At 45.2% G+C, this 19,750-nt stretch overlaps 1 protein-coding gene across 2 annotated transcripts in view; it reads right to left on the bottom strand.

Moving 5' to 3' along the window:
- RIN2 (Ras and Rab interactor 2) overlaps positions 1-19,750 on the bottom strand; it is an 87,585-nt gene that overhangs the window by 20,927 nt on the left and 46,908 nt on the right. For both annotated transcript variants that reach the window (XM_019544068.1, XM_019544067.1), the window contains exons 6-7: positions 15,307-15,398; positions 8,432-9,562 (exon numbers count right to left, since the gene is read on the bottom strand). In XM_019544068.1, coding sequence (XP_019399613.1) covers positions 8,432-9,562; positions 15,307-15,398 — 1,223 coding nt within the window. The remainder of the gene's footprint in view (positions 1-8,431; positions 9,563-15,306; positions 15,399-19,750) is intronic.

Genomic DNA, 19,750 nt, shown 5'->3' with positions numbered 1-19,750 from the left:
GATTAGAAAGGCTAAGGCAAAGACTGAATTTAAACTAGCAATGGAAATCAAGGACAATAAGAAGTCCTTCTTTAGATATGTAGGGAACAGGAGGAAAACAAATGGAAGTGTGGGGCCACTGCTTAAGAACTCAGGACAGCTGGTTACCAACACTCAGGAGAAAACTGAACTCCTGAATGACTACTTTGCTTCAGTATTTCACTGGACTAAGGGGAAAATCCTACTAGATAAGGTTCAGAATGGGCAGAATGGAATACAAATGACCACCTTCCTACTGCTGATGCTAAGCTGGTGCATGATAAGTTAGGAAAATTAGACATTTGTAAGTCAACAGGACCAAATGAACTTCATCCAAGAGTGCTGAAGGAGCTGGCCGAAGTCATCACAGGACCTCCAGCGAAACTCTTCCAAAACTCATGGTGCTCAGGGGAGGTCTCTGAAGACTGGAAGAGGGCCAATGTTGTGCCCATATTCAAGAATGTCAGTGGGCCAATGTTGTGCCCATATTTACCTGGATTTTAAAAAGGCTTTTGACACAGTGTTGCATCCAATTCTTAGGAGCAAACTGAATAGCTGTGATGTAGATTTTTTCATAGTAAGGTGGGTGAAAAACTGGCTCACAGGACGCACCCAGACAGTGGTGATGTATGGGTTGGTTTCTACCTGGAGGGATATGGGCAGCGGTGTCCCCCAAGGCTCTGTCCTTGGACCAGTACTGTTTAATATCTTCATCAGTGATTTGGATGAAGGTTTTGAAAGCACCTTGTCCAAATTCACAGATGACACTAAACTATGGGGTACAGTTAACACACTGGAGGGCAGGGAGTGAATTCAGGCAGATTTGGACAGACTGGGGAAGAGGGCAGATCAGAATAGGATGCGGTATAACAAGGATACATGCAAGGTGCTGCACCTGGGAAGAAAGAATCTCCAACACGCCTATAGACTGGGGGGTACCATTCTGAGTACCACAACAGTGGAAAGAGATCTCGGAGTCCTGGTTGACACAAAAATGTACATGAGCCGCCAGTGTGCCAAGGTAATAAGCAAGGCTAACTGCACTCTCTCTTGTATCAGTAGGTGCATCATGAGCAGGTTTAGGGAAGTGATAATTCTCCTCTATGCGGCACTGGTGAGGCTGCAGATGGAGTACTGAATCGTTTTGGGCACCACACTTGAAGAGGGATGTGGTCAACCTTGAGAGGGTTCAGAAGAGGGCTGCTCATATGGTTGAGGGCCTGCATGTAATACCCTATGAAGACAGACTGAGGGACCTGAATCTCTTCAGCCTCCACAACAGAAGGCTGAGAGGCGATCTTGTGGCTATCTACAAACTCATCGGGGGAGGAGAGGGGAGGGTCAGCAGGGAATAAGGGGCACTCCATTTACCAGGGGACCCCTCGGGGTTACCAGAAATAATGGCCACAGACTGAAGGAGAATAAATTAAGATTGGACATAAAAAAGAAATTCTTTACAGTGAGGGCTGCCAAAATATGGAATGGGTTTCCAAGGGAGGTGGTGCTTCCCCCTACCTTGGAGGTGTTCAAGAAGAGATTAGACAGGCATCTGGCTGGGGTTACTTAATCCCAGTGCTCTTTCCTGTCTGGAGCAGGGGGTTGGACCTGATGATCTGCCAGGTCCCTTCCGACCCCAGAAATCTATTAAATTTATGAGGAAGGGGAGGAGAGAGGACCCGGGCAATTATAGGCCAATTAGCCTAACTTCTATCCCAGGGAAAATCCAGGAAAAAATCATCAAGGAGTCTATGCGCGATATGCTTGCAGAAGGTAGGATTCTGAATGACAGCCAGCATGGCTTCATCATTGGAAGGTCTTGTCTTACCAATCTCATCTCCTTATATGACCAGGTAACTCACCACCTGGATAAGACAGAGGAGATCAACATTGTATACCAAGACTTCCAAAAAGCCTTTGATTTGGTATCCCATGATGTTCTCATGGGAAAACTGGAGGATTGCAGACTTAATTGCTCAACAGTTAGGTGGGTAGGAAGCTGGCTGCGGGGTAGGACCCAGAGAGTTCTAATGAACAGATCTGTGTTGTCCTGGTGAGAAGCGGGCAGCGGTGTCCCTCAGGGGTCCAAGCTTGGTCCAGTGCTTTTCAACATCTTTATCAATGATTTGGATGTGGGGGTGAAGAGCTCACTGGCCAAGTTTGCAGATGACAGCAAGTTATGGTGGAGCATGCTCATGCTTGGAGATAGGCTGCAGTTACATGAAGACCTAGACAGGCTGGCAAATTGGAACCGGATGAAGTTCAACACTGAGAAGTGTAAAGTGCTCCATCTGGGGACAAACCACCCACAACATACTTACAGGCTTGGTGGCACCACACTGACTAACACCATGACTAAAAGGGACCTATGGATAATACCAGACCATAGTATGAACATGAGCCGTCAGTGCGATGCTGTAGCCAGCAGGGCAAAAAATACTCTAGCATGCATCAACCGATGCATCTCAAGCAAAACCAAGGAAGTTATTCTTTTGCTTTACTCAGCATTGGTGAGACCACAGCTGGAGTACTGCGTCCAATTCTGGGCAAAACACTTTAACAAGGACGTGGAAAACTTTGAGAAAGTCCAGAGAAGAGCCACCTGTATGATCAGAAACTAGCAAGGCAAGGAAAGGCTGAGGGACTTGGGCCTCTTCAGCCTAAAAAAGAGAAGGCTGAGAAGGGGACTTGGTAACTGCTTACTGCTACATCAGGGGAAAACATCAAAGGCTCGGCGAACAAACATTCACCAGGGCACCCTTGGGGAAAGCCAAGAGCAATGGCCACAAACTCCTGGAACACTGTTTCAGGCTTAACACTAGGAAAAACTTCTTCACAGTCAGGGTGTCCAGACTGTGGAATAAGCAACTTCCAGAGGTGGTGCAACTGGCTACCCTGGAAATCTTCAAAAGGAGACTGGACTGTCACCTCACTGGGGTCACCCGATCGCAGTCGTCTTTCCTGCCTAGTGCAGGGGGCTGGACCTGATGATCTTGCAACCCCTAACAATCTATGAATTAAATTCCAGCCCCTTACAATCTATAGACAACATGTTTCTTTGTATGCAAATATAAGACGAAGAGCTTTCCCCCACCTCCCCCACAATGTTGATTGGGGGGTGGAAAACCCTTTTTTATATTTAAGTAAATAGAGTAAGGCAAATGAAGAATTCTGTACTTTGAAAAGAGAAATAAAATGCTTAAATAGGAAATGGAATAACTGGCTATGCAGTGACACTGCAGAAAAGGAGTTGGGGTTTATTGTGAAAATGAGCCAGCGACATGCTGCTGTTACAAAAAGGGCAAATCTCTTTTGAGGATATATTAATAGGAATTCCATATGCAAGACATAGGGGGTGATTATTTTGCTGTACTTGGTGCTGGTATGAGGTCTCAGACAACATATTGTCTAGGGCTCATCAAATTAAGGACATACAGGGTGCATCTACACAAGATGTTTACTGCGAAGTTGCCCATTTAGCTCTGCAGTAAACATCTCAGTGTCTAAACATGTGGCCCTATTACACAGCAGGAAATGAATAAACTCCACAGCAGGGCTACTTGTTAATACAAATACTACCCTGGCAGGAAATGAATAAACTCTGCAGCAGGATTAACTTAATACAAATACTACCCTGCTGCAGTGGTTTTTTGTGTGCAGCAATGTACGTGTAGATGCTTACCCAGTTGGCTGGGGCATGAGGATCCTTCAGTTTCCTGCCAGCTACCCCGCACTGGAGCACCCTTGTGCCCCAGCCAGCCCCTCTGCTGTACGTTGGGCTGGGTTGGAGCAGCCCTGAGCTGGCAGGCTGACCCCCCAGGCTCCCTGCCAGCCAGAACTGGTCCAACCCAGCTCAGTGTACTGTGGTCCCGGAAGCATGTTCAAATGCCACACCCAGGAGCAATAAATGTTAGTGCAATATGCACCAGAGTTTATTGCTCGTATTAATAGCACATGCAGATGTGCCCACAGATAAATGGGAGAGAGCATAGAAAGGAACAACAGGAAAGACGAGAGATTTTGAAAATGTGGCCTAGAAATGAACATTGAAGGAATTAAGTTTATTTAGTCTTAAAAAGAAAAGTCTGAGGAAGGGACTTGATAAATCTTCTGATATCTGCACTGCCACAAAGGCGACAGTGACTGAATGCTCTTTGTGGTCATTGTGGGTTGAATAACTAGTGTTTGGTTTAATTCACAGAAAAAAAAAAGTAGCAGCATTTAGACATTAGGAAAAGCCTTCTAATTATATAGACAGTTAAACACTGGAAAAGGCTGCCTAGGGACTCTGTGGAATTTCCTTCAGCGGGCTTTTTAAAATACAGGTTAGGCAAACATTTGTCAGTGATGGGCTAGATATATTTGATCATGCCTCAGTGTAGAGGGGTCTTGGACTAGATGACCTCTTGAAGTCCCTCCTAGCCCTAAGTATCTATGATTCATAATGTGATTCTAAAAGCCAGTGACAAAAAATGCCCTGGATAGAGGGACTGGTCATTCTCCATGATATTAATAGGCCCTGGATTAAAATATACGTGCAAAGCATGCCAGACAAGTAGTCTACTTTATATTCAGGCACTTTCCTTTCTCAGTGCCTTTAAAACTTCATTATCTATTTGTATTATAACTAGACACTTCTTGGAGCATTTATCATTTTAAGGCTCAGGCTGGAGGTCAAGGGTTTGGATCCACTCTATCCACAACTTACTTCAGCAAGTATTCACATTCCTCTCTGTGGCACCAACAAAACAACAGTACTGACTCTTTTTTACCCATGGTCCAAAAAAATTATGAAATATGAACAAAGAGCTCTACATACGCAATCTGCATACACATCAATGCAGTTTGTACTTGACCTGGATTTTTCTGATTCAATCCCAATCTGTATTTGGATGTATAAATCTAGATGCAGACAACTCTTTGCACTATAGTTACTATGGGGGTTTAAATAATAAAACAAGGCAATCAGGTTATGAGTTTCAAATGGGACCTAAACATGTTAGATGCTTAACATCCAATGAAATTAAATGGGGTTTTAATTACCCCAGTCTTCAGCTTCCTTGGGGGTCCCAACATACTTTAGCTAACTTACTGCCCACAAACATAAAAAACATACTTCTCCACTTTTTAATAGCCCAACAAAACAGACCAGAAAGAACTAGTGCCCTAATTTATGAAGGAGATTTTTTTAATGGAACAGAAGTAAATCAAGCCCTTGCCTCCTCTGGAAAACTGACGGAATTTGGGCATCTAATTCCTCTTGGCATTTCACTAATCTTCTCTATTTCTCCACTGGTGCTGATGAGAAGTTACATACGCATTGTCTCCTGAATCCTAATCCTGCCCCTGTCTTTACCATGGGAAATCTGTTGTTTCAGGAACGGTTAACAGTTGACAGCACCAAGATTAAGCTGCACCTGTCAGGAACAATTAGGCAGACTAGGGCACATTCTTTTGATGATTTGGCAGAAGTTAAACTATTTGATCTGACCCCTTCTAGGAAAGAAAGATCCACTCGCTACAAGGCCTTTTGTTTTCAAGAGTCTGCAAAGTGAACAAAACAACAGAATACAACTCACCCACGTGATTAAACAGAGCTCTTGGAAACTGGAGCTCAGTTACCTGAGTATCTGGGGTTTGACTAAACCCTGGCTCATACCACCAGCCTAGATTACCCAGACTGTGGCACAGCCAGTTTAAAAAAGGGGAATCTGGCTGCAGACAAATGAGCTGCCTACAGCAAATGATCCACTTGTGGGGAATAGGTATTGGCTAGCACAGGGGTGTCAAAGATACGGCCCACACAGCCCATTCATCCAGCCCCTTGTGTTGTCTATGGGTCTCAAAGTTGACCTACAGGCAGCATCCAGGGTCACTCACATTGGGCCATATCAGATTCTAATGAATCTGTAAATTCTGTTAAATACCTGTCATCAACAATCTCAGGACAGAAGATGATGAAGAAACAGCAGCAGCATGCAGGCTGTGCTGGATGGCTCAGCACATGGCACACAGTACCAATTCCAGCCACACTGGGATCACACCACGTAGAGGGCTTACTCCATGCCAGTTCCAGCATGCAGCATGTTTCCAGAGTCATCTAAGCAGGACCATGTTGTGTCCGCTCCAGTCACTCCAGGACACATGCTTAATCTGGCATGCAGGGCCACTCTATAGGTTTGAACTGGCCAGCACCACTCACCAGCCTGAACTGGCTTAGCGCCACTCATTTGGCCTGCAGAGCCACTCCTGGGCTAGTGGATAGAATTGTCCAAGGAAGCCAAGGTGGCTAAAGATGTGATGACTCAGAGCATCTCTATATCCAGCATTCACAGCTGCACCCTGAAGCTGCCCTCCCCTCATGAAAGTGGAGTTGTGCAAACACTGATTGCCCTCTTCACGAGACCTCCCAGTGGACATAGCTGTGCCTGTGGCTCTAAATCTGTGAAGTCCTTGAGCTAGGCAGAATGTTGATCTCTGTTTGTACAGGGCCTGGCACATAACTGTACCTTTGTAAAGATCAGAGCTTCTGAATACTACTACTTGTTTGCCATCCTCACAGCCATGGAATTGTCTATGACGGACACTATGTGAATATTTTTGTAACATGCCAGAAGGTATTGTCAACTTATAAGCAAGTCAGATGTACCCAGAGTAAGAAACCTTGTCTAATGGTATAAATGGAAAAGAAAGGCTTAATTAACATTTAATCTGTAACGAAAACTCTGGTTGCAACTCAATACTGAAGCAGTGAAGTAAAACACTTGCTGACAGAGGAGGTTAGCCTTTGTTCTATTGTAAAAAGGTTTTTCTATGTGGGATGACTAACTCTGTCTGCCACATAGCTATCTGCTTAGGTCAGCAACATTTGATGTTCTTGCTCTGCCATGGTTGTTTTTAGGCTCCAGAAGTGGCACAAAACAGCAGTTCAACTATATATTAAAGTTCAACTATAATAAATTACCCATTTGCTTAAGCTACCTCACTGTAGAAATTAAAACCAGGTAATTGCACAATCAGACTCTCAGTTGCTAAAGAAAATCAATGCCATTTAGTTACAATGCTCTATAATCTCAGCTGGTTGAAGTTACTGTGACACTCAAAAGCAAGCATCATTTTAACAACCTCTGGAGACCCACAGGCTGGATTAACCACACCCTTGACATAAGCAGTGCAAGTCAAACCAGAATTTTAGCCAAACTCCAAGAAAACCAGCTTTATATGTTTCCCTGTCAAACCTTCAACATTATAAAGCAGCACAACAAAAACAATAATGGAGTGAAGCCAAAAAGCAATAACACTGCAAGTTTCACCTTATGTTACATGAAATGTTCACATGATATTTTTAACTAACTAAAGTAATCTGTCTTCAAAGAGACTGAATTGTGATTAAACTAAACACAGTACATTATTTCCGTGGTTAGCCTCATTTCCTTATTGTTGACCAACAGAGAATTACAGTGGAAAAGTTCCTCTTACTTAAAGTGCCAACATTTCAACACAAAAATCACTAAGTATACTCAATGAAAAAAATATCTGCCAATTTTACATTAGCCATATTGTTGGGACACTGGGTTCTTGGTGGGGGGAGGGGGCGGAAAACAAGTAAATTAAGACTCGGATGAGCTCATGAAGAAAGTATTTTGCCCTCAGGGATGTTTATCCCGTAAAAGTAGCTTCTAAACTCTTCTACTAATACTGTGGAGATGCATCAAAACTGAGGAACAGTAGAGATTTTTATACAGTGGCAACTATTTCACTTTTGTGAATACACAAATCCCCTTCTGTTAGTAAAATATGGGCATTCAGACATACCCATCATCTGCAGATACTGATAAAATACTTATAGACATGTAACAGAGAAGCAAAGAAATCCAGAGATTAGCATCTCCCTCTCCTTTTTCATAAGAATCTCTTGTTTAGATAACAACATCAAGTAGAAGCAGTGTTGCACATTAAGAGTGAATGAGACAGACTTTGGTAGTAAGTTGTTATGAAATGTCCCCTATTCCCTCATCTGTTGTTCATTTGCAGTACGTTCATATTTTATGATTGCAATATGCGACTAACTTATGTGCAGCCCGTTTTATTTAAAAATAAACATTTCCATGTAATATGGAGAAATACAGTATAGTGTCAGTGGGTGACATTTCAGCACTGCATTTTTAGAAGTTACTTGCTCATTTACAAATTAAGATCAGGATTCACCATTATTATTATTTTTAAGCACATATCTCAATAGCAGCTTTCATTTTAACATGGGTTTTAAGAGTCATTGCCTCCGTGCTTAAGAAAAGGTATGTGTCTAGAGGTTTTCCATGGAAAGCAAGTCCCCTCAAACTGGCACAAAGACAGTGACCACAGATTAAAAGTATTTTGTGTGTGACCTACCAACACAGAAAGCAAGTTATCTTACCTATTTGGTCCTCAGGAATCAGTGATTCAATTGGGGGGTCCAGTTCAGAGCTCTGGGACAAATAGTTCTTAACCTGTGTCATGAACTGCCGAACAGTCTGCAGCATGTCTGTACTGGAAACATGGCATTCCTTATTTTCCTGGAGAAAGCTGATATAGTCCTGAACCAGGCACCCAAAATAAGTGCGTTTGTCCTGGGACATTTCTGCAATTTTCTTGATCATCCTCTTCTCAGGGGTCATGAAGGAACTAAAAACTCCACTTACTTTCCGAAGCTGGGATTTCACAATCTTGGGGAGAACAAAGGAACTGCTCCTTTTCTTTTTTGGCTTCAAAGGGGGTGCCATGGTCTCCTGGTCACTCTCCCCTTCGAAGTCTTCCAGGCTACTGTTCGTGTCCCCTTCATAGCCAAAAAGCGGCATGCTCCGATCAAAATCCAGTGAGTCTGATGAGGAGGTGGAAATGCTCATGTCGCTCAGTCTCTGCCTGCCTCCATTCCACTGTACTTGTGACTCAGAGTTTGTAGCCAAGGTTTTTTTGCAAGCTGCTAAACTGTGCTCAGGCGGGGCTTCACCTGGAACGCTAGCAGCTTCTGACCCATGCACTGAGTTATGACTAGGTCGAATTACTGCTGAGGTCTTTGCATTACCTTCCACTTCTGAGCTAACAGCCTGCTTCTTCAGCCGGGGAGGAGGAATAGGGGTTGGTTTCTTCTGCAGCAAATCCGAGTTCCTATATTTGTTATGGTTGACTGTTTCTGACATGCTCGCCTGCTTTATAGTCCTGGAAAGTTGCGGACTTGTGAGAAGGCTATTAATAGATGGTGGTGGCGGTCTGGGTGGGGGAGAGCGAGGCCTCTCTGTGCCATTCACATCTTGAGTTCTTGGGCTCTGCCTTTTCAAACTTCCACTAACATCCTGGCTATGCACTTTTAAGAAGAGAGGATTAATAAAACACAAGGCTCCGTTGGTCTGGCTACACTCCAGCTCCGAAGGCGTTCTGGTTCTTATAGAATGCACTCCATTTATAAGGCAGAGCTGACGTGACTCTTTGTAAGTGTTGTCTGAGGGCAGAGGCCTATGGGGAGGTGAAGGATTTTGGGGTTTGTTGTTAGCCGGAGAGCTCCAAAAATCTGAAAATCATTATTGTGTTAACATAAGAATGCAAATATTATGCAGTTGGCTTTCAGAACATTCAACTCAATATTTTCATCCTGAAGCATGGTGAAATCAAGGCCAGCTTTCATTTCTAAGATTTCTTAATGAGCCTCATAAAAAATACCCGGCATAGCTGCACACATACAGTCAGGCTACAGCTATTCAACCATTGCATTTATAAATATCTAGGCCAATGCAAATCACTGTAACAGTCTACACAGTGAAGTTTGCAAGTAAACTGGGATATAAAGAAAGGAACAATCACTGTAGGGTACACATTATTACTGTTTTGAGACTGAAATAGACATAAGCTAATACCCAATGTGTTGATTAGATAACTACGAGCTAGATTCTCAGTGGTGTCACTCAGCTAGCTGTACTGAAATCACCAGAACTACTACTGTAGCTTTACGTTTTGGAAATAAAAAACAGCATTTCACATTTAGAGAAAAAGCAAGTAAGCAAGCTAAGCACAAGATGAATGAATCAGGTCTTGTCCCTTTGGCAGTCCTTAGTTACACTGGTTCAAGTATTCAGGTCCCTTTAAATATCGTTCTGGCTGCAGTTCTGAGTATGTAAGAGTTACACAATTTGCTCGAGGTTTTAGATCCTATTCAGCTCATAAACCAATTAAATGTGCAAAACAAAGGGTATGGAAAGCTTTTACTAACTTGGCAAGTTTTAACAAAAGTCCCCTCATCTTCAGTAAAACACCTGGTAGTAAAACATCTACGGAAACCGGACAACTGCTCCCACAGCAACCTCACAGACTCCACTGAATCAGACCATGGGGTACATGCAGCTTCTGAAGGGCTAGCACGTGGTCTGTGGGCTCCCATGTTGTTCCTGCCCTGGCAACTGGGAAAGGGCTGGAATGTCAAAGCTGTGCGCATGGCAAAGGACGGAGACAAGGCTGCCCTCACTGCAGGTGGGTGGTGCATGTAGCTTGTACAGAGTGGGGATGAGTGCTACATATGCAGCAGGTGAGGCGGGGGAGGTTGCCTGTGTTGCAGAGGAGGTCTGCCTGCACAGCTGGATGCGGGGAGCTGGACTGCCTGTGCTGTGGTGTGGGCCAGGGGAAGGCTGGACAGCCTGAAGTAGAGAGGGACCAAGCTAAACCACACTGGGCATGCAGCGGTGGGTGCGATGCTGGGCAGCCCACATGATGGTGAAGAACCAGGGGATGTTCATATGGTTGGACAGCCCTGAATTAGGCTCCAAGTAGTTAGCATTCTTCTGCTCGACTAGCACAACAGTGAAGCGCTCAGCCCAAAGTAAATAAATAGCACTTACATAAAGGTTCAGTATCTCCACCTCCACTTCAGACTGTGTTATTGAATAAGACTGGCCACGGGTACTCCACTCACGACTGTCAGTCAGTGTTATGTATGCTCAGAGCAAAACGATGTGGTCAGGTCCTTCCAAGAACTTACATATATGATTGAAATGACTGAATGGCTGTTGCTTGTATTCAAGTATGACTACTGCTGATACTGGAAATCAATTTCCACATGTAGGGTTTGGGAGATGTGCCAGGGCAAGTTGGTGGCTATGTTCCCTCCTACTGCCAACCATGGTGGCACGATGATGTCCTATTCTCATTCTGATTCCTTCATAGCAGAGTGCCAAGCTCACCTGTCATGGGCCATATCCTCCCAGGACATTAAGTCCAGCCCAGTAGGACTGGGCACATCCACACAGGGATATGTGCAACTCCCCTTAACCCTAGGTGGGAGATGGGTCCTCAAGCACTTAGTTCAGCCAAGATAATAGCACCTCTGGGTACATGCAGTAGTTGAACTTTAGCCACCTACGTAGGTTTCTGGCAACAACGTAGGCAGATAGGGAGTCTCAGGCACCTAACTGAATTGGATGGTGTTTTTGTGAATTGTTCTTTTGAACTAAGGTGCCTAAATTCTGCCAACATTCTTTGTGAACCTCACCCTAAATGACTTACCAAGATCACACAGAAAGGCTTTGGTGGTAGGTACATGGAACTAAGCCTGGCTCTCCCAGGCCCATGATCGCACCCTACTAACCAGGCCTTTCCTCCCCTCAAGTTTGAGAAATATTAGTTGTAAAAATCCAGGACCCAAATTCAGCCAGGATCAGTAAGGGCTTACAGAGCCTGAGCAAGGGTGCTCCTTCATCTGCACTGGACCAAGACAAGCATAATGTCTCTGGAGAGGGAAGATGGGGGGACTGGTTGAGCAGTGGAATATCATCTTTGGATAGTGAGACCCTAGTGCTTGATGCTAGCCACACCCCATTCCAGTTGACCATGCTCTTTCTTGGGGTGCGCTGGCCTGACTAACTTCCTAGCACTGAAGAGACTGCTCATTTCATAGCCAGGCTGCAGCCCATGTCGATCTAAACTTCCATTCACTTACTTAACCTTGAAGATAATCAAAGCAAAAGACAATATTCTTTTCTCTTCCGCAAACCTTAAAGGTGAAAACCTTAACATGAATTCCTGATTATCAGAGTTACTACAGCAAAGTAAATGCAATATATTATCATCTACAACAGGAATTAAAAACGTACAGCCTATGGGCTGGATCCACCTGAAAAAGTCCAACCCAACCCAGGGTGGCATGGGGAATTAGGGTAACATGAAGCTGTGCCATGCTGCCCATCCCCTCCTCAGCATCCCCCTCCACAGCCCTACCTCCCTCTGTCTTGTGCTTGTGCTTACCCTCACTGCAGAGGGGCCAAGGGTTGGCAGTGAAGGTAAACCTAGACAGGTTGGGGGAGGCAGAGATTGTATCCTGCAGCAGGAGGCTAGGTCACAAGCATTAGCCATGGTGACAAATGGTTGCCAATGCCTGATCTACAGGACTTGTTATACAGTAATATTGTATGGCAGAGACAGAGAGGGGGGACAAAGTTGAGCTCTTCAATGAGTTTTTTGCATCTGTATTCCTAAACACAGACCAAAACAAATCTCCCAATTGGATCATAGATAGACACAGGAGGGATACCAGCCCACCAATTGTTAGTGAAGACTCAGTGAAGGGCACTTGGAGGGGCTGGATGTGTTCAAATCAGCGGACCCAGATGAATTTCATCCAAGGATGCTGAAGGAATTGGCCAGTGTCATAGCAGAGCCAGTGGCATGGCTGTTCAAGCACTCATGGTGCTCTGGTCAGGTCCCAGAGGAGTGGAAAGGGCCAGTGTGTTCCCTGTTCTCAAGAAAAGGAGGAGAGAGGAACCAGGAAATTATAGGCCAGTTAGTCTCACCTTTATCCTTGGGAAAACTCTGGAAAAAATCATTAAGGATCACATTTGTGGGAGCCCAGCAGGGGAAATAATGCTGAAAAGAAATCAGCACAAATTCATTGCAGGTAGATCCTGCCTGACTAACCTAGTTTCCTTTTATGATCAGGTCACAAAATGCTTAGATGCAGGAATTGAGGTAGATGTCATCTACCTAGACTTTAAGAGGGCCTTTGATACAGTATCCCATGCTGTTCTCATAAATAAACTGACAGGCTGTGATGTAGAGGATTAGGATTCCACAGTCAGGTGGGTGGCAAATTGGCTTAGGGGTCGCACCCAGAGAGTGGTGGTGGATGGGTCGATATCGACCTGGAAAGATGTGGGCAGTGGAGTCCTGCAAGGCTCCGTCCTTGGACTGGTGCTATTCAATGTCTTCATCAGTGTCTTGGACAAGGGCGTGGAGAGCACCCTGTCCAAGTTCACAGATGATACAAAATTATGGGGCAAGATTAACACACAGAAGGTAGGGACCAGATCCAGGCAGTTCTGGACAGGTTGGAAAAATGGGCAGAACAAAATAGGATGCAGTTCAACAAAGACAAGTGCAAAGTGTTGCACTTGGGCAAAAAGAACCACTAACACACTTACAAGCTGGGAGATGACCTCAACAACACAGCAGCAGAAAGGGATCTTCGAGTCATGGTTGATGATCTACAAGGTTAACTGCACTTTATCATGCATTAGCAGATGCATGACGAACAGGTCCAGGGAGGTGATGCTTCCCCTCTATGCAGCAATGGTCAGGCCATACTGCATCCAGTTTTGGGCGCTGCACTTCAGGAGCAATCCACAGATTCTTGAGAGGGTCCAGAGGAGGCCACTTATATGGTCAGAGGCCTGCAGGGACGGCCCTATGAGGAGAGACTGAGGAACCTAGATCTCTTCAGTCTTCGCAAGAGAAGGCTGAGAGATGATCTTGTGGCTGCCTATAAATTCATCAGGAGAGGGCAGCAGGAAATAGGAGATGCTATATTTACTAGGGCACCCCCTGGAGTAACTAGAAACAGCAGCCACAAATTGACAGAGAGCAGATTTATGTTGGACATTAGAAAGAACTTCTTCACAGCAAGGGTTGCCCGAATCTGGAATGGGCTTTGAAGGGAGGTGGTGCTCTCCCCTACCCTGAGGGTCTTCAAGAGGAGACTGGACTAGTACCTAGCTGGGGTCATCTGAGCCCAGCACTCCTTCCTGCCCAGGGCCGGGTGTCGAACTTGATGACCTACTGAGGTCCCTTCTGACCTTAATATCTATGAACCTATGGCTTTGCAGGCCCTTCTCTTAGAGTCTTATTTTGCTACACAGACAAATGTCTGGGGGAAAAAATCTGCCCTTAGTTAATCTGGTGCAGAAACCATATCTTAGAAGCTACCGAGTGTCCCTTAGTTCCCACTGACTTTCAAAGGAAATGAGGCCACTCAGCACTTAGCAGGAGTTGCTCAACATTTCATTGGTTACAGGCCCATATTTGAATTTTGCATAGACTGTGGGCTCTGGGTACATACTGCAACAAGCCTGTATTTGGTTAGTTAGAGGAAGTGGCATTTTCAAGAGAGATGCCTAGGCATTTTTCTTCTACTTGGAAACCCCCCTTATGCCAATATGCCAATGTATATCTCCTACTTGTGCTTGTGTCAACACACCTCTTAACAGTGTTGAAAACTTTCCTAACATAAGCATGCATCAATCTGAGTATGGAATTTGGTTCAAAATGACCCACAGTTCCCAGACTCTCCTGACATTCACAGCAAGCTACCAAAACTAAGACCTGTGTTGCACAAGCCTGCATCTGCTGTTTTAAATTCATCTGCATATACTTTAACTCAGAAATGGCTATTGGCTAATCTGCAGCATGGGTGGTACAAGTGGTATTAGCAGTCTCTGAGTGTGCCACCTGGCAGATTGGGGAGAGAACAGGCATTACAGTAGCAAATAGGGCAGAGAGCAGAAAATGGAGCAGCAGATCAGGTGTGGAGCTGAAAGCAGAGCAGCAAATTGGGCAAGGAGCAGAAAGCTGAGCAGCACATCAGGTAAGGGAAAAGGATTGAAGCAATACTTGGGGAGGGTGTGAGGATAATTTGTGGCATGCCTGCCAAAAAGGTTGGCCCCCACTGCTCTAACCTACAGCAAAGGATGGGCTGCACCAAACCTTCATCTCTTAGTGGTGGGATTGAGTTTGGATCAGCTCCACACATTCTGTAGGTCAGGATGCATACAGTTAGAGAGCAAATAGCAGCTGTGCAGTCAAGCACATTACAGAGAGTTTAATTAGTGCAGTATACTACCAGTTGAGAATAACCAGACTTTTACACTTCTGATAACAAGAACAATTTTTTAAAATGTAACCTGGGTCACTGTTTACCAATATCTGTTGTCAAGTTTATTTTCCTGACCTTGATGGAATGATACAAGAAACTACGCCTATGCAGTTAATCATACTTACTCAGTCCCAGCTGAGCAATATCTTCAAGTTCAGCCTCTGTTTTGGCTGCTGCTATAGCATAAGGCAATTTCAAGGTGAACGGCAGGACATCCCTTGGTTTAAAAAGAAAAACAAAAGCATTGGCAAGTTTTATAATTACTGTTCTCTGCTACAAAATGCTCATTTCCAGCATATTCAGTGATTCCAAGGCAGAGTCTTGTTTACTCTAAGGCCCCTTTGATCTGTTCTGACAAAGCAGGGGTGGGCAAAATGGTGGATCTGGCTGGACTCCATTTCCCAGCAGCCCCTACCTGCGTGGCTTGGGCAGGTTTCTTTGGAGACCCCAGCAGCAGCCAGCTGTGATAGCAAGGGGCTCCTGTTTCTGTGGAGACTGGCCCCAGCAGCACTAGCAAGGTGCGTGGCTCCGGGGCTGAGCTGGGATCTTCAAGCAGTGACAGCGTGGCCTGGAGCCAGGGAAGAGCTGCGATTTACTACCTGCACACTCCAGCCTGGAGTACGCAGGCTGCAGGTCATGGTTCTGCCCTGGCTCCGGGCCACTTAATGAAGTATAATACAGCCATTACCCATGTTGAAGTCCACTGACATTGCTGGCATGGTGACAAGTGGCTGTGGAGTAAACCAAAATCAGAACACTAATCTTTTGGACTCGCTTCTTGAGCCCCACTGATCTTTTTCTCTCCAGCAAGCAGCTTTTTTACTGGCCTTTTACGATTATCTATTGGATGGCTGAAATATTCATCTGCCATAATTGGAACTTGGCCCAGAGTTCCTGTTTTATGACCGAAGTGTTGACTTCCGTTCAAATTTAACCTCCACTTTTCAAAAAAAGAAAACAAATGAGGATTTCTAGCAGGCAGTACAGAAAGGTGTGTGAACTCTGATATATTAGTTCCAGTTTACAGTAGCTTGACAATACATTGAGTCTGAACAAACACAAATATATTTACAGCGATGTCATTGTTATCTTTTTCCACTTGCTGGGTACTAAAATCAAGAATGAATGTGTACATATGGGGCTACAATAATAGTGCATAACTGCAAACCACATCTAGTATATAAATTCTTTGAGGCACAAATTTAAGGACTCAACAGCTTTGCCCAATTACTTTGCGTAAACATTTGTATCTGTACATTGTATCTTGTCTCTACACCGTTATTAACTACATCTTCAACAGCAAAGTCTACAAAAATTGCAAAATTTGTAACAAAGGTGCCCATGTACCAAGAATAAACTAGAACTAGTAATGGAACACAAGTGTCCTACGTGCTCCTCTATTTACATAAATGACATATTGAGTCAGACCAATGGTCCCATGGAGTCCAGCATCTGTCTCCAACAATGGCAAAAGTAGATGCTATACAGGGAGAACACTGAACCAAGTATCTCTAAAGCCAGGGTGCTCCTCCTTTTACTCCACAGGTCAGATGAGTGCAGGGCTGGTCCACAGGCTGGCTCAAGATCTGTGTGCCAAAACTGGGCCCTGGGGGTCCAGCACCACCCCTTCCATTCCCATGTGCCAGGATTGGGTCCCAGAAGCCCAATGCTGTCTTCTGCCTGTTCCACGTGCTGAGATTAGGCACTATGGGCCTGGCACTGCCCCACCCCGCCCTAAGCACCAGGATCGGGTCCCAGGAAATTGGGGCCCAAGAACCCAGTGCCACCCCCTCCTGCCCCCAGACTAGATCCCACATGCTCAGCATCTTTCCCTCCCACCCATGTGCCCCCAGACTAGATCCCACATGCTCAGCATCTTTCCCTCCCACCCATGTGCCAGGATTAGGCCCAGGGGCCTAGCATCCCCCCCCATCTCAGCCCTCCACACCAGGATTGGGCTCTGGGGTCTGGTGCTGCCCTTGTGCACTTAAATTGGGCCCTTGGGTCCAGCACCACCTCCACACAGCCCTGTGTGCTGAGACTGGGTGCCTGATCCATTGTGCGGGGCACAGGGCTCCCCATGGGTCTGGAAATTTGGCAGCAGGAGAGTGTTATTATCACATCCCCACTGCCACATTTCCAGACCCATGGGAAGCCCTGCACTCTGGGCAGCATGGTGCTGCAGGCTGGATTTGGCCTTCAGGCCATAGGTTGAGCACCTCTGAACTAGAGTGATCTCTGTCACCTATTCAGTGCCCTCCCTCACACCCACCATTATAGGCTTAGAGATGCCAGAGGAAACATCTCCAACAGTTCTGTTCAATAGCCATTAATCAATCTACTATCAATGGATCTATCTAGTCCCTTTCTGAACCTGGCTATAGTATCAGTCTCTACCACCTCCTGTGCCAGTGAATTCAGTTAACTACGCACTGCATAAAAAGTACTTTCTCTTGTTAGTTTTAAACCTGTCACTTACTAATTTCAGTGGGTGCCCCCTAGTCCTAATATTCTGGAACCAGGGTGAACAATAGTTCCCTGTTCACATCAGGGATATAACTTGTCTTGAGATGATTTATTTTCAAGACTATAGCCAGATAACACAGCTCTTGGATTACTGGATTGTTTATCATTTCTCTTTACACCCTGAAAAACACATACAGAGAGTTAATGTACTCACAAACATAACTAAGGAAAATGTCAGCAGTTCTGTAACTTAATAGCTGACCTCCGTTCAATCTGGAATAGACTGTCTTGCAATGCTTAAAATATACATGGTTGAAATTCTACTTTCCCTTCAACCCCCTGTCTCAAGCTGTGCATGGCAAAATTCTCACTGATTTTTTGGAGTACAGGTTTCACCCAGATAGTTCGGGATTTTTTAAACACCCAAAGGGAATCACTTCAGGCTCCCATATACTACTGAGCTTCAGTGGGACTTGAAGCACTTTCAGAAACCCCAACCATGATTTTTAAATTAACTTCTTTTCTGTCAAGAAACTCTCCTGGGTTTTCTAAGAGATACCACACACTCCCTCTGCTGCTCTTTCAGAGTCACTGATGGCAGCTTCCCCCAGTCCTATGCATAGTCACACTTGCATCCCAGGAAATACTGAGGAGTGTGAAAAGAATGGGAAAGGGAACCGAGTTGGCTTCCACTGCTTGAGAAACAACAAAGTAGTTCTTGCAGATGATGAAAGGTAAGCTATATCTGGTAAAACCCCTGGAGAAGAGTGCAGGTGAGGGTATCTACAAGTACACTGAAGGAGTATTTGGAGGTAGTGATTGCTAAATGACTAGGTGTACCACCCTCTTGCCACTCTTCATTGTGGCTTGTCTGTCATTTTCTGAAGGTAGAGCAAGACAGAAGGCAGGGCTGTAAATGTAAACTGGTGGATAGGTGCAGGGACTAGGCAGCCTTGCATCTGCCCTCATAATTCCTAAATGTACTTGGGGAGGAAGATGTCACACTGCAACTGGACTTAGACTGGGGATTCAAACTCAAGTCTCCTCCAAACAAAACAGACTATAAAGGCCTGCCAGGGAAGATTAAAATCCACTCTATAGAAATGGAATCATTAGCAAAATGTAAGAGGTGACAAGAAGAGATAGAGCCTTTCTTATGGCCAACTGCTGGGTTAATTTAGAAGCAAGGTTTTATTGGTGATACCTTTTATTGGATCAACTGTATAGTTGGGAGAGATGTTAGACAAGCTTCTGGGCACACTTGCTTCTTTCCCACTCTGGGAAAAAAAGCAAGTACAGTGTAAGCTAAATACCAGGTAAAACACTGGTTTGTATGTATATGCAACAGAAGCAAGTTTACCCCACATCAAAAGGAGGGCAAATTTGTGCCTGAAAGCTTGCCTAATCTCTCACAGTTATCCAGTTGATCCAATAAAAGATATCACCAAAAAAAAATTTGCTTCTCACGTATTTCCTGGACCACCAATACTCCAGCAAGAACAACATAACAACAACACTCCAACCCTATGTCAAAGAAAGCAGGCACTAAGTATCACAGAGAAGCAGGGCTGAAAGGGACCTCAAGAGGTCTAATCCAACCGCCTGCCTGAGTCAGGGCGCATCCTAAGAGCGTGCACATGCAGTCTGTGGCACTGCAGACCCATCTGTGGTGCTACAAACGGCAGACACCACACATGCAGGTATTCACTGTGCTACTAATTTGCAGCACAGCAGGTTTCTTTGACACTGGGAGATCCTAGCAAAACCTGCTCCAGAAAAAAGTAGGGTAGTGCACGTAGTGGTAGTGTGTGCTGCCCAGAACCAGAGCCTAGCTGCCACAGACACACTCTGGTTGCCAGCCAGGCTCTGTGCACCTGGATTGCCACTGCTGGGACTCCAGGAGGCCCCAGGACCCAAGGTAAGGCTGCGGGAGCCAGCCCAGGTGCTGGTCCCAGCTTCCCTATCCTCACCTGAGGCAGTTTGCCACATGCCAGTACACATGTGCGGGGGCATTCCCCAGGGACAACTAGCTGTGGCACAAATATGTGCCATTGCTAGTTGTCCCTGGAGAACACAAATTCCTGGTCCGGGGGATGCACCCCT

This window comes from Crocodylus porosus, unplaced genomic scaffold (assembly GCF_001723895.1).
Source record: "Crocodylus porosus isolate Cpor-Errol unplaced genomic scaffold, CroPor_comp1, whole genome shotgun sequence".
NCBI classification, from domain to species: domain Eukaryota; kingdom Metazoa; phylum Chordata; order Crocodylia; family Crocodylidae; genus Crocodylus; species Crocodylus porosus.
The sequence above is the reverse complement of the archived record's forward strand: the minus strand, read 5'-3'. Positions and strand labels throughout refer to the sequence as shown.